Source organism: Chamaea fasciata, unplaced genomic scaffold (genome assembly GCF_029207755.1).
Source record: "Chamaea fasciata isolate MVZ Bird 193981 ecotype frontalis unplaced genomic scaffold, bChaFas1.0.hap1 SCAF_2, whole genome shotgun sequence".
Lineage (NCBI taxonomy): Eukaryota > Metazoa > Chordata > Aves > Passeriformes > Sylviidae > Chamaea > Chamaea fasciata.
This window is the reverse complement of record NW_027094087.1, coordinates 20,711,750-20,726,539: the sequence shown is the minus strand read 5'-3', so window position 1 is coordinate 20,726,539 and position 14,790 is coordinate 20,711,750. Positions and strand designations below refer to the sequence as shown.

Below are 14,790 nucleotides of genomic sequence, written 5' to 3'. Positions count from 1 at the left end.
GAACTATCAGGCTCATTTTACTTGGTAATTCAGCATAAGACTCTGTTCTACAGGACCATTACATCATTCATTGTGCCACTTGGTTCCTTCAGAAAAATTATTGCCCTCTGGAGGGGAAAAGCCAGATACAAGAAATTCTTTAAGAGCAAGAGCAAGGACACCTGAGCAAACTCTCTTCCTTCAAGGAGGGCTGTGGGGAAAAGTTCCTCATGCAGGAAGTTTCACTATTTTTCTTCCAATTCATTCCAGATGCTTAAAAACAAAAGGGCTTTCCCCCCTATTCCTTACTTTTGGAGACAGCACTTTGGAAGCCACAGATCAACCTAATAAATGTTTCCTAATGGGATTTTTTGACAGGCTGTGTATGTCAGCTTAGTTGGCCCAGGGAAAACAAAGGTGTAAGTAAGCAGCTGCTGTTTGCCTGAGAATGGGGTTTCTTGCTAGGTGGGTTTGCCAGCCTCTGCCATGGCATGCCTTCACTCTGGCTCCAGTGGAGTAAGTACTGTACTTGCTCTGCAAAATCCCGCTCTTCCCGCTTCCCATGCCCTGGATGATTAAGAGGCCTAACATAACACAAAAAGGCCACCCCTCAGCCTTGTGAGGGAGCCAACTATTTACAGTCTGCCCCCCTACAGAAAGACAATTAACTTGCCTGGTGCCATATAATCTCCATTTAGACTGCAGGGTGTGTTTGTTGTTGTGGGTGAGCATGGAGCACGGCCAGAGGGACAATACAGAGTATTTATTTATATACTTATGCTATGAGGAGAAGAGTGAACAAGGACAGTCCTTGGCTCAGAAGACGTTACAGCAGCTGGAGCCTGACCACACTGTGGGAATGGGTCAATTCTGCAGCAACTGAAATTCCACCTTTCTTCCATACAGTCTCCCTTTCCTGGTGGGCAACACTTGCAAGTGGGGTGTAGGCATACACAACCCATGAGTGGAATACAGACATAATGCCACAGGTCAGGCTGGGAATAGGTATCTTGAATAAGGTGAAAAATTAGGAATTTCTCTTCTTCTCCAAAAGAGGCTACAATAAGACGACCATATCACTTCTCATCATTATGGGTTTGTCCCCATTCTGCATCTTGTAGTAGCATCTAAACCCACTGCCCAGACCCCAAACACACTCTAGAACAATCATACCTTCTTCCTCCTCTTTGCCTTTACAGCGCTCTCTTGCTTTTCTTCAGGCTGACTTAAAAAACACTCTGTAGGCTGCAAAACACATTAAAAAAAAAAAAAAGTAAGAAAAAAAAAAGTCACCAAAGGAAGGCAAAGGAGGTAAGAGGAGATACAGAAACTATAATGCTGGGCTAGGAAAAAACAATTAAAATGGAACTTCCCCACCTGTAGAAGGAATCAAATCCTTACAGTTATCTGCATATAAAATAATTTTGGAATTGAGACTGATGTTGCAACCAAGAGAGGGAATAAAAGAAGAGAAAATAGAAACATTTAGGGTGTAGTCATAATTCCATAAAATGGTGAAAAGCAGGTTTTGATACTTTATAAAAATCAGGAGGAAAATACGAACAAAATCTACTGCTAAATTTATATTTTTAATCTCTACTATTGTAAATGATAATTTTTCTAAACTTTGCCAGTAGTGTTCTAAAATAACTGGGTCCAAGGTGAGCATCCAGATGGTAAAAAATAACATGGAACTGGGAAAGATTAATTTGAAACAATCATACTCTGGAGCTCCCTCTACACTTGTAATGCAAAATTTAGGAAAACATGTTTCAAATTTGTCCTACCCCATTCTCGCTTTGTTTCCTCAGAGCAGGCAGGGTCAAATACACACAAGAAAAATACATGGTGCATTTCAGAATAATCCAACATGTGCTGCTATCCATTAACCCTCTTTTGTGCCTGAGTGAACAGGCTGAATTGGTCCATTTGTACCAGAGTCCCTGTTCACATAATCCAGCACTAGGATTTGTCCATAGCCACCTAAAATTGTCCAAAAGAGAGGAAGTGAGGCACAAACTTCTCTTGTTTCTCTTTTTTTTTTTGCCTTCTTACGGTCTTCTACCTAATGGAAATGCACATTTATCTCCATAGACGGGCTTTGGAACTTAATAAGTGACTTGATGAAGAGTAATGAAAAAATAGGCTGAGCTGCAGGAAAAAAGCTCCACGCTACTATGATGCATTTGGCTGGAAAATTCTGCTCTTGTGAGAAAATGTGGAGAAGACTCATCACATGCAGCATTAAAAAGCTCAGGAACAGCAAATCCAGCAGTCCTCCCTGGGGAAGGCCTGAAAGAAAAGTATCAGCAGGAAAGGGAGCCCAGCTGAAAGCCAGAGAAGCTGTTCCTTTGCTCCCTTGGGAAGGCAGCTTCAGTCAGGCCTAGAGGGCAAAGGAAAGCTAACAGAAGTTCAGAGTATCTGGGCCTTTCTGAGCCCCCACCTTAACAGAGGACACTTCATGGCAACTGGTGCTGAATGACCCAACCCAGCACACTCCTGCCTTTCCAAGCCCACTCTCACAGCCTTATCAGAAGCAATTTTTGAGGCTTAATTGTTCATATTATGCGTGTATTTCTCTTTTCCTCCCCACTCCCCTTGCTAAATTAGCTACTAAAACAGGTAACCACCATACTCAACACAAAGAAAGGACCTCTTGCCTTCTGTGCTGTGATGCAGCCACAGTCACTGCCCTTGCAAAGGCAGCAGTATTGTATAGCAATGGCTCTGAAACTCGTTGAGGATTAAAATGAAACTTAGGAATGATCAGAGAAGATTTGGCTGGGGACTTGCTACAGCGAGCAAAGCACTCTACAGCTACAGCTGGAATGTAACGCACCCTGCATCAAAATCTATGAGAAGTTGTGACAGGGACTGTACCTTGCCTCAACAACAGAGATCTGTCCCTGTGATTTTCTCAGGTATAAACAGAGATTATCTTCACTAGAAATGAGGGGAATGACTGCAAGTGGAAACTCACTTAAGTTAACAAAATTGTTCCAGAGTTAATGTAAGTTTGTTGGCTTTATTTTTGGTTTGTTGCTTTTTAAAAATCTCTGTCCTGACTCTGATTCAAGTGTTTTTAAAACACCACCATACATTTCTTCATTCTTATCCCTACCATTTGCATTCCCAGACATTGAGACTGAAACAGAGCTACCCTCTGCTCTACTCTTACACATCCCAGCTGTCCATAGATACTTAAAAGACATTTGCCAGGTGTTTTAATCATAAATTTTATATTCAATATCATATTTTATGCAGAGAACAAGACTTTGGATTGCTTCAGTCAAGGGCTACCTACAAGCAATCCAAAAGTCAGAAAAGGACCAACCTGGATCTCTGTCCTCCAGTAGAGTATGATGGTTCCCTATCCCAGTGGTGCTACCACTCTTCCAGCACACTGAAAAATGTCACTCACTCACTTTGGGCCCATTTCTCCCTTCTTATATATCGTGAACTGCTTTACATAACTCTGCAAACACTCCCAACTGGTATCTGTATGAGAAAAGAATGAAATACGCCCCACAGCTGAAAAATTTTCTCTGAACTAAGAAACTTCTCACTGCTAAGCCTTCATTCAAATGTTTGAAAGTACCAACAAATGCCATGGTTTCTTTTTTGAAGGCAGTATGTAACCCTTTCTTTCAACAGCCACAGAAACACACAGCAGGCAACACAAGCACACAGCAGGCTTGTAGTCAAAGCCTTGCTTCCTTAGAGAAGCATGTTAAGACTCAAAATTGCCCCCTTTACACTGCATATATATATATTTAGGCATAGTATAATATTAGCCCAGCAATAGCAAATCCACTTTATTTAAACATTAAAAATAGTGACATAAAAAGAGAAATTGCATGGTGGCGAATGGCTGTAAACTTACACGTCTGTGATGATCTGCAGTCTAAAATATTTCAGCATCTGATCTCTCCTGAACTTCTGACCCTCATCCAAGCATTAGCTGCCTACCTACTCATGCAATAGCTCTTTGCATGCCACCCTTAAGTAAAGGTCATTTGCATGCTTTTCTTATGCAAGACACAAAGCAGACAACCACTGTTTTTTGACACTGCTCCCTCGTGCTCTGTGTTTTTATGCTATTTTTACATGGAAATTCTTAAAATGCAGAAAACAGGAAATTTGTGCTGAGACCAGTGATTTATGAACTAAAATGACATAAATTCCTTGTTTGTTAGTCATACACAGAACATAAAATATTTCCTGTATTCTATTTCTAACATGCTTTTTTTCTTTACATGTTGCCAAAGTTACGGGAAATTCAAATGAAGAGTGAAAACAGCCTTGCATGTGTGTGAAATTTACATTCCAGGTCAGCCACATACTCTGACTTTTGGAGTTTGTGACAAAGTAAACACATCACTGCGTCACTCAGATTGGAGACAGATCATTCATTTCACTGGAAGCCCGAGGACAGCCTGCAGACTAGGAACATGGATGCTCATAACTCTGGTTTGGTCATCTCGTGACAGGCTTTAAGGTGCCAAGTCCATTGCAGAACAGCTTCCAGCCTTAGAATAAAGCAGGCATGAGGAAAATGGGTTTTGTTATTTGCACCAGAACTACAAGACCACCAGCTTTCTGTAAATAACTCTGATTTTCTGCATCTAAAAGACGGGCAACAGCCCATCCATGACTTTGAGCTCCCATAAAGCATTTCCCTCTTGCAGTTTCACATCTAAACATCAAATCACCTGATTTCAACATGCAGGCTGATATTCTTTACATGACAGAAAGACCAGTGGCAGTTGTTCTGCTACAGCTGAGCAGTCCCAGGCTACCTTGGCAAGTAACTTGTGTTGGCTATCCTTTCTAATGTTCTCATAAAAAGGGTCAAGCAACCCTTCGAAGCAAAGTGTCTTAACCTACTTCTAAATGCCTAAGTGAAAATGGTGATAAAAAGTGGCTCCATAAGAATTCTCACTCCTTGGCATCTGACCCCCTGGTAGAGCATGTGCAAAGGCAATACAGCTTTCTCCTGTATTGCTTGGTTCTCTTTCCTAATCAAAACATTGTACTCATTCAGATATTTGGATTACTTCACCTTTGGTCTCTTTGGAAAGACATCCAAAAGCATAGTAATTGCTACCATGTTGTTTACACTTCTCTGTTACAAAAAAAGAACATCCCTGCAAATGGCTTTCAGTAGGGCAATTGCCTAGGCATTACAGAGTGAATTTACTATTGACCTAGGGGTCAAAATTAATATCCATAACCTCAAGGAGAGATAGCTTCCAACGTAATTTTAGCTCTCTGACAGCCACTCAGTCGATTCCCCTGGGTGGTATGAGGAAGGCAGAACAAATTTACCTTCAAACAAGAAACTTCTTAAAATCAGCTGACCTCTAGATGACTTTTTCCCTCGAACTAGGGTGATGCTGCCTGTTCCTTGGCATACTCCATGCAGTGCTGAACAACACAGTTCCTCTTGGCATTAAGTGAAGGTTTTAGTAGTACAAGGGTAAGAAAACATCAGCCTATGAAGACCTAAATTCTTTTTCACTTGGACCTTGAACTGGGGACATGCTTGGGTAGAGAATCTGTGCAACAAGTAAATATAGCTTTCCAGACTTTGTGTGTGCAGGGAAAGGGAAAAAGTTGCAGGGGAGGATACTCAGTACCACCATACAGGCTTGTACCGCTGGACAGTCACTTTGTAAGACAGGTCAGGCAATCTCAACTCACACAAAACAAGTGTGAAGTTATTGCTGAAAGGTACTAGAATGTGATCACTTCCAAATAAGGCAACATAATAATAATAATAAAAAAAAAAAAAGATACATGAACAGATCAGAGAGAGTGAAGAAAACTGTCCCTTTAGTGAAAAAAAAGGACATTATGTTTCCCTGTGTGTTATCATCATTGTGCTAAACAATTGCTTAATTTACAAACCTGCTTTCTTTTCTTTTTCACAGCAGGTTTGGAATCTGAATCTTGACATGTTGCTGTCCTGTTTTCACTTGCTTTTTCAGTAGCTGCATCATCTGAAGGATCTAATCAGAAAAAAAGAAAAGATCTTGTTACTGTTTTTCACATCCATCTATCCATCTCTGCATTCAAAAACAGGGATAAAATCTCTAGCTGAAAGGCTGTCACAATAACACACTCTCATGATTGGCAATAAATACAGCTGTAACAAATACATTCTTCTTGCTAAGTTTGCTGATAGTTCTTTCAAAATAAAGTTATTTCCTGCTACTAAAACAAGTCTTGCAGATGAAGGGAAAAAACAGTCCAAGCAAACACATACAAAAATGCACAAAATCTCATTCCAAGCTCCCAAATGCCTTACTGACACACATTTAAGAAGAAAAATTATAGGACAAGTATGATGTCCTACTGTGTAAAAAATATGCACACTTTTCCTGCAAGTACCTTTTAAGTGTGTCTCTTACTTCAGCAATAATTAGACAAAGGCACACTCCCGAAGTTTGAGCAGAATGTCCACAAATCTAAAACACACTTAGGTTTTAAAAGACAACTATTTAAATTCAGGTGTCTCTACCCATTCTCTTCTTCATCTCTTTTATCAGAAAGACTTTGGGGAAAAAATAAATGCACACCAACAGCTCCCTCCAACAGTGTTATAATAGTGCTTTAGATGTATTCAGACAGACATTTCTACTGGGGTCTCAGTTATTTCCCTGATTACTGCCAGAAGTGTTATCATCCATCAAACTGAATTAATTCAACTTCTGTAATTGGAGTATTTCTGCCCAACAGGTATTCAGTCTTTATTGCAATCTCATGTATTCCAAAGTTGTAAATTCATAGTTTCAAGATTAAGTTATTTATTTTGAAAAGAGAGGAATAGGATTTCTTAAGCATCACCCCAAGTATAGATGACATAACTATATCTATGCAATCACTAGTTGAGAGCAGAGCAAACTGATGGCCAGAGAACGTGAGAGAGAGAAAATCAGTTATAGCTGGTATTTACAAATTCCATGTTGAAATGGCTATCTACTAAAAAAAGGTAAGTGAAAGGATACGTGAAAAATATGCAAAAGAATTTAAGTGAAAGGTCAGTAAAGGGATGAAAGAGGGGAGGGAAGAATCTCTATTAATCCACAAATGCAGCATTATATATTATGTGGCAATAAGGCAGTGGCTGTAAAAAACCTAATGTGACAGAATGGTTAACAAAATGGGTACATATTTATTCCTGGAAAGATACCATTTTATAATCTTCACTCCTTTCTCCCACCTTGAAAAGCCTGTGTAACAGTCAGCACCCTAAAGTTGGGTTCTGACAGCTGTTAGGAGTTCAAAAAAGTTTAGTAAGTTGAAAGACAGTAAAGAAAATCAGCAAATATTTTAGTAGGTTGGATGCCATTTGTCATGAAATCTCACTTGATATAGACTAGATTCTTGGCAAACCACAAGAGCTTTAGAAAGAGAGCAGCAACTGAGGAGAGAATTTGTTTTCTGTTCAGTACAACTAGGAGACTCCCAAGTGAAGAGGGTAGATAAATACGTTAATGAACTTAATTAAGACCAAAATAGATGCAGTGGAAGAAATGATAGCACTTGTTTGCATCTCAATATAGGATGAAGACATTCTGAAATCTTAAAATAGGAATTCACCAAGAAAACCCCTCATTTTCCAGCTCTCAAGCAAATGCAGGAATGTGTGCAGCAAGTGAACGTGACAGCTCAGCTGACCTATCTGTTTCATTCTCCTTGCAGGCACAGCCTCATATCAGAGCTGAACAGACTGTGGCTACACGAGTGCCAGAGCCCACGCAGAAATGATGTGCTTAGTCCTGTACAGGCCAACACATGGCAGCAGGTGAACAGAGCAACAAAATATGTGGGACAAAGCTTTTCCTTACAGTGCAGAGCAAATATCTTTCTGTTGAGGATGTCCAAGTGCTCCTGTACCATATGGCTGTCCCTGCACAGCAGCAGATCTTTCCTGCCTATTCCTCTCCAAGGTCACTGAGCACTTACGTGCTCCAGCCACTTTGGAATCTTAGATACAACACTCCATTGGAAGAAGCTGAAAAATCACATCATTCAGCATACTCCAGAAAGTTTAAAAGGTGTCTTGGTAATTCAGTGTTACCCGTGGCCATTCCCATGGGCTTGATTCCCTGTGGATCACCCTTCCTCTAGCAATTTTTTTTGTGCTGTATTTTGGTAGAGCAGCTTCTGTATTTCAGGACCCATCACTGACTTCTGTCTCATTTGCCCTGACTCCAGAGATATTGAAAGAGCGACCAGCTTTAACACACATCAGTTTCACACCCCTGGGGTTTTTGGACACACTGCAGTGAAGCAGGCTGTGGAGAGATGATATAAATGAAGTACATCAAAGAAATCAGATTTGCCTCTTCATCCCTCTTGCTCGCTGCGCTTGAGCCCCAAACACCCACTCCAAAACGAGTTTGTGTATGTTTCACTGAACTGAACTGCTGTGTGAGCTCTTTCCAATGTTTCACACTGAAAATAAATGAGAATTGCATCAAATAGATTCAGGGGAAGCTGTCTGTGATCTGCAAGCATTCCTTCTGAAATCCCACTTGGCGTGCTCTGAAAGGCAAACAGGAGTCATGTAAGTCTTAAATAACCTCTTCTCTTTCTCACAACTGAAAGACATGCTGCTAGCAATAGCAATCTAAAACTGGACAAATGGTTTCCATGATCTGAAATAGCCTGACAATGTACCACCTGTTCACTGCTCATTTGAGTTTTGGACAGCACTTCATGGTGCAATGTCCTCTGCTCTCAGCAAGAAGTGAGAGAAGAGGGCACAGACTCAGACTTAATAAACATCAGTTCAAATTTGAGCATCTTTCTGCAGTACCTGAGTTTCTTTATTTCATACAACTGGAGAACTTTCTACCTATTTCACAAACAATCACCTATGTCCCAGTCGGGACAGCAGCTCAACTCAAGCTGTAATTGTTTATGACACCATGTCAGCTCCTGTGATGACAGGAGCATTTTGTTGCAGGCATAAAATACCACAGGCCAGACTCTGCCAACCATGCTCACATTAAACCATGTACCTTTCTCTGCAAATAGTTACCTTGATGTCAGCAGGGTTATTCACAAAATAAATCATAACTTGATGCAAATAAATGCAGAAGCTCAGAGATCACATACGTGTCTGTAACAGGCCAGCACTGTTTGCTCTGCTTTGAGGTGTTGAGCTTCCCAAGAGAACTCTCTCTGCCAGAACAGGAGAATTCACAAATCCTTCCTTAATAATAAGCTGGTGAAAATGCAGAACCTAATTGATTAATACAAAGTTGACTTTCATCTGGCTTGAGGTGCAAAGGAGTGGGCAGGCGGGTGCTGACAGGACACACGGCTTGCAGGGTGATGCTGTTGAGCACAGCAATTCTCTGCCTCTGCTTCCCCGAGACTTACACCATTTACGCAACCACAAGGTCGTCCAAGGCATCAGAACAGTCACAAAATGCTCTGAATACAGAATAATAAATGAGAATTCCACAACTCTCCACATGTTTTGCTTTGGTATTACATCAGCAGCATGGCACATACAAACAGGCTTCCCACTCATGAAGTATTTATGTTTGAGCTTATTTTGAACCATGTAGAAAGGAAAAAGCCATTTCTGCTTCATACATGCACACACACACACACACAAACTTTTTCATTTATATCCATCACTGTTTAAAATCATCCAGTGCACTGGTTTCTAACTTCTTTCAAATTTAATATTAACATATGCATGTAGTCCAAGTACATCAATATGGGTACTAATTATATAGATGTAAACACATGTATTAATACATGCATATCTACATGTTTATACACATTCATATTAAAAAATTCCAGAGATATTTAGATAATTTAACAGGTTCCCTTTAACAATCACCTTTATTAACCAATATATTCACAACAAATTAATATTTTTTCATTATTTACTATGGTATTTTTAAAGGCAAACAAGACCTTAATGATATAGGACGTAACAACATGTGCTTTGATGTGAATGCAATTTTGTTCATACAAAATAGCTAGTTCATACAAATGCATGCATTTGCATTTTGATTCACCACTACTGAGACTTCTGACCTTCACATGCCACTTTTCTACTCTGAAATTATTAACATAGGAGTTAAAGTGACAACAGCATAAATAATTAATTCCTGTAAGGACCAAGGCTGACTGAAAAAGTGAAACTCTTCTAGGCAGGACACTTCCAAATGCCCCAAAAGTAATAAAAAGTTACTACTGTAAATAATCTTAAAATTCTTTGGGAAATGGAGCTTGTGGTTCAAGCCAGTCTACAACTGAAATAAAGATAAAGGCAGCTCAAAGAAATTATACCAGCCATGGGAAGCTTGTTACAAGATGGGAATATGAAGGAAACAAAAGGAGCTTTTTGAGAGATGAAGGAGGGAAGGTTCTTAGAACTCTTCATAATGTAGGAACAACCAACATGTAATTAAAAAAAGAAAACTTGGAATAGAAATATGTTGTTTTGCATACGTACACAAAGATAAGAGAGAAAATAATTTCTACTAGTGTTTTTTTGTTTTGGTTTGGGCTTTTTTTTTGTTCTGGAGCTAAGCAAGATCTGGCATCTATCTGGTGTCCAAAAGGCTCCCAGTGACAAAGGCCAGTACAGGACAAGTTCAATTCTTACCACTAAATTAATCTCTGTGACAAAATTTGGAGGGAACCTATTTTGCATGCCCACAAGGCAGGATCCCTCAACTTTTATTTTGTGTATCTGCCTGCAATCAGACACGCTCTGGGTCAGAAATCCCTGTTTCTTCCCTTATGCTTTCATCAGGGCTATGTATCAGTACTAAACTAGAATTACATGAGAACAAAGTTTGTACAAAATTTATTATGCCCCTCACCCCTTTACCCCTTTCCAGTTTCTATCCTTCTCTGCCTGTTCTAAAATTGCTTCATACCTGAAACCAGATTTTAAATAATGCCTGTGTTTCCTAATTTTTAACAAAAAAGTTCAGTACACTGTGGAAACAGGTTTTGTATTTCTTATGCTCTCTTTCTAGTTTCAGATATATTATAGGAAATTATATGCTTGTCATAATTCTGTAGGTGGGCATAGTTCAGTTTGGGTGTGCTATGATGGATTAATTTCAGGCTGCTTTGTAAGTGTTTATTTTTATTTACTGGTTGATTAAATTGTACTGATCTGTGTTCATTAATCTGGAGCAAACTATTTCTCAGGGCTCCCACCTCTAAATTCAGTAGATTGAAACACTTTGATGCCAATTAAAATGCCAAGTGTGTTGGGCACATCTTGAGACTTTTCTTAATTGCCATTTCTCTTTGGGAGGAAGGGAGAAGAGGGGAAGAGGTCAGAGAAAAAAAAACAACTGAGACTTCCTTATTATTCTCAGTTTTGCTATTAAAAACTGGCCTCAATCTTTAGTGATTCAGATTAAGTAATCTCAAGGTCAATGCACTGCTTGGAACTTCTCTCACTGCTCCTCTCCTGCATGTCCCATCAGGTACACACAGTGCAAGGTCAATTAAATTTCTGTAAAACGTTAACAGCTGTCAGCAAAATTGGCTCCCAAGTCCCTGTTCATCCTTGCTCAGCTGAGAGGGCTCCTGTTGCCAGCCGAGTTGTGCTGACCACAGTGGCTGGGCTAAAAGTGGCAATGACAGTATTTTACACCACACCCCCAAGGTACCACTCCTGGAGGCAGCAGAGAACACGGGGCTCAGGTGGGTCCTGCCATGCTGCCCACCAGCACCCAAACAACAGATGGGCTCTTTTAAATGCAACAGGCATGGCTGGTGGGCTGGTTAACTAAGAAAAAAGGATGAACATCCTTCCCTGACAAAAGGCAAAGGTTCTGCATAGCAGTGGGAGAAGGAGGTACAGAATTCAGTGTTTCACAACAGTCCAAACCATCTCCTGGACAAATCCTAAATTACTCAGCTATGTGTCACCAGCACAGCTGACCCCAAAAGGAGGATCTCTTTCATGTCTACCAGGTCAATCCTCCCAAAATTCCCTCTCTGTAGGCAGTGGACAGCTTTGATTTTTCCTGTCGAGAAGCCTAATAATAGCTCAGATACCCTGGAGCCCACGGTGTAAAGCCAACTGGCCAAGCAATAGCTATGAAACTCTTTTGGAGACTTTTAGACCACAGAATGGCTAAGAATACAAATTTTATTATTAATATGGTTCTTCAGACCAGTTGCTGGCTATTTATCATGGCAATACTTTAGAAATTTCTAGTAAATGAGATAAAAATGTTAGACACAAAAGCAATCTGTCCTTGGGAAGATCACCACATAACCATTGCATTAAAAATAGCTACGACAGTGTCAGCACCCTTTTCTCAGATTGCTCTGGCTAAATTAGAAAGGGTCCCCTGGCAACTCAAGAAAAATAAGTAATTCTCTCCATCACAGGCATGCATCAAGTGCAGTGAGCAGCACAACTGAGAAATATAGATGACACATTACAGAAAAAAAATCCCCAAACAACAAAACATTTCCTTACCTCCTTGAATAAGGATTAGCTAAATCATTTAAAACAGTAGAGTAAGACAAGATCTAGTCTTAGAAATCAATACAAGAACATATACTCACAATAAACGAAAAAATAGTATTTAATTGTATCAAAAAGACATAATATTACAGCTTAATGGAAAACTTAGGCAATTTTTGCAGTTTAGCTTTTGCAAAATGGGCACATGAATCAAATGAAGTGCCTTCAGTCATAAGGCCTTAAAATATTTGGGTATTTTGACCACTTAGAACTCAAGAGAGAACACGGAATGCACTGATACCTGTTATTGTCACTAGGAAGCACAAAGCTGCACAGGAAGCTCTGTTGCAGGTTATTATTACCAGTTAGTACCCATTCCTCCGACTTCATCAGCCTACTGCAAGAGGGGACTGAGCTGCCTCCCTGCTTGGGCTGAGACAGCCTCCATAGGAATTACACATGGTGCCAGTGCTCCATCATCCCAAACCATCTACAGTCCCCAAGATCTGGGCTGTTTTGCCTTCCAATCTCTACAAACTAAAGAGTCCTTTCCCAAAACAGGTGCATTCCAGGACAACAGTAAGTTTTGATATCTGTGAGGATGCCTCAAACTGCAAACTTTATCTCCTAAGGTATTTGAAAAAAGGTATTTCCAACTGTGCTTGTGAGGCACACCCAAGGGGCAGACAATATGGGACTCAGCACAAACAGACACAGTCCTACCAAAGAATCAAACCAGCTTCAACTTTGTCCCCATGGGTAACGTTCAGATAGCATAAACTTCAAACTCCATCCAGGCCAAGCCTGTGCCAGGCCACTCTGTAGGAGTTCCCTGCAATAGTTCCTAAGGACTGGCAAAAGCTTGTACTACAAAGTCAAAGAAAATATTCTTCTAAAAATGCAAACCCTTTCCTGGGGCAGTTCAGTTTGTGCACATCTAGCACAAACAACTACTTTTGCCTGATAAATCCTGTGACAGGATATTCAGTTTAGGTTCCTCTTCTTTAAATTGGATAATTTAAATTAAAATTACTGTCCATTCAAGCAAAAAAGAATAGATCTTAATGGAATAATATCAAGTTAATTTTCACTAAATTCTAATCTGATAGAAAACTTTTTTTTTTTTTTATCACAGACATAACTATCTGCAATGCAAAGGATTTCCCACAATACATTTCTAACAACTACATCTCCCCTTTTTTAAACATTTTTCTTTCAATACTCAAAACAGGTACTACCAAACTGATTTTTGACATGACTTGCTGACTGGGAGTGAATTAAAGAGACAAAATAAAGGGGATATCAGAGAATAAGACCAGAAGAAATCCTCTGTTGTATACATGTAAGAACAGGAAAATAAATTTTATATGATCAAGGCTGGGCCTTGTAGTATAGCTACAACTTCAACCTACTCATAATTCGACTTTTTCATTGTTATATTTTGCCTATAAGACAGAAAGATGGTAGAAAAGCCACAGAACATAACTGATCAGAGGTAAAAAGTAGTAGGTAACTCTCTTTTTAATAAGAATAACTTTTTCACCTACTAGGTAAAGGCTGAATGTGATATCCTACTTATGCCCTTGACAATGGAAAACAGCATCACCAAGGTAAGCAGAGAGAACTCAGTATTCATTTAGTCACTGGAGTATTAAAACCCATGGCAAGCAAAGGACAAACAGGAAGGTTTGACATGATAGGAACACGACACGTCCTTTGACTGTTTGCCATCCAATTTAATTTGTTCATTATGAGCTTGTCAAAATTGAGCAACCAGAGACTTCAGCACAGGGTACAAATCAGTTCTGTTGTTTGTACCCTTCACTCATGGTATCATGAGTGAAGGCTGAGATAACATCCACAAACCACTTCAGTCTACTCTTTTCCTTTTGTTCTCTTCAAAAACTATCCTTCATGCTGAAACTTCCAATAACCTCCTTGTAACTCAAAATTTAATTCAAAACCTTATTTCTAGAGAGATGAGGAAATGGGAGACTTTTGTTTAAGTAGCATGGGGTTTTGGCTCTTTTCAAATCTACTGGATGGATGAACATTATGAACGTTAACCTTGTAAAAAGAGCTTCTCTTCCTAAGAGATGCCACACATTGCACGCCATACAGTCAGTTTAGAAACCACTCAAAAGAGTGCCAGCAATCCTGTGCAACAGCTTATGCTCATAAGACAATGCTATCCAACTCTGAAAAGCAGAGGAACAGAGCAAGCCAGGATACAGTTGACCACACTGGAAACTGTCTGAGCCATTATGGTTCACAATCTCACCTTGTAAATGCTCCATGGGATACTTAAACAACTACGACTGTCTAGGAATTTG

The 14,790-nt window shown here is 39.8% G+C and overlaps 1 protein-coding gene across 8 annotated transcripts in view; it reads right to left on the bottom strand.

Moving 5' to 3' along the window:
* CMSS1 (cms1 ribosomal small subunit homolog) overlaps positions 1 to 14,790 on the bottom strand; it is a 221,130-nt gene that overhangs the window by 14,041 nt on the left and 192,299 nt on the right. For all 8 annotated transcript variants that reach the window (XM_066175200.1, XM_066175203.1, XM_066175205.1 and 5 more), the window contains 2 exons: positions 5,890 to 5,990; positions 1,153 to 1,224 (listed from right to left, as the gene is read on the bottom strand). In XM_066175200.1, the coding sequence (XP_066031297.1) occupies positions 1,153 to 1,224; positions 5,890 to 5,990 (173 nt within the window). The remainder of the gene's footprint in view (positions 1 to 1,152; positions 1,225 to 5,889; positions 5,991 to 14,790) is intronic.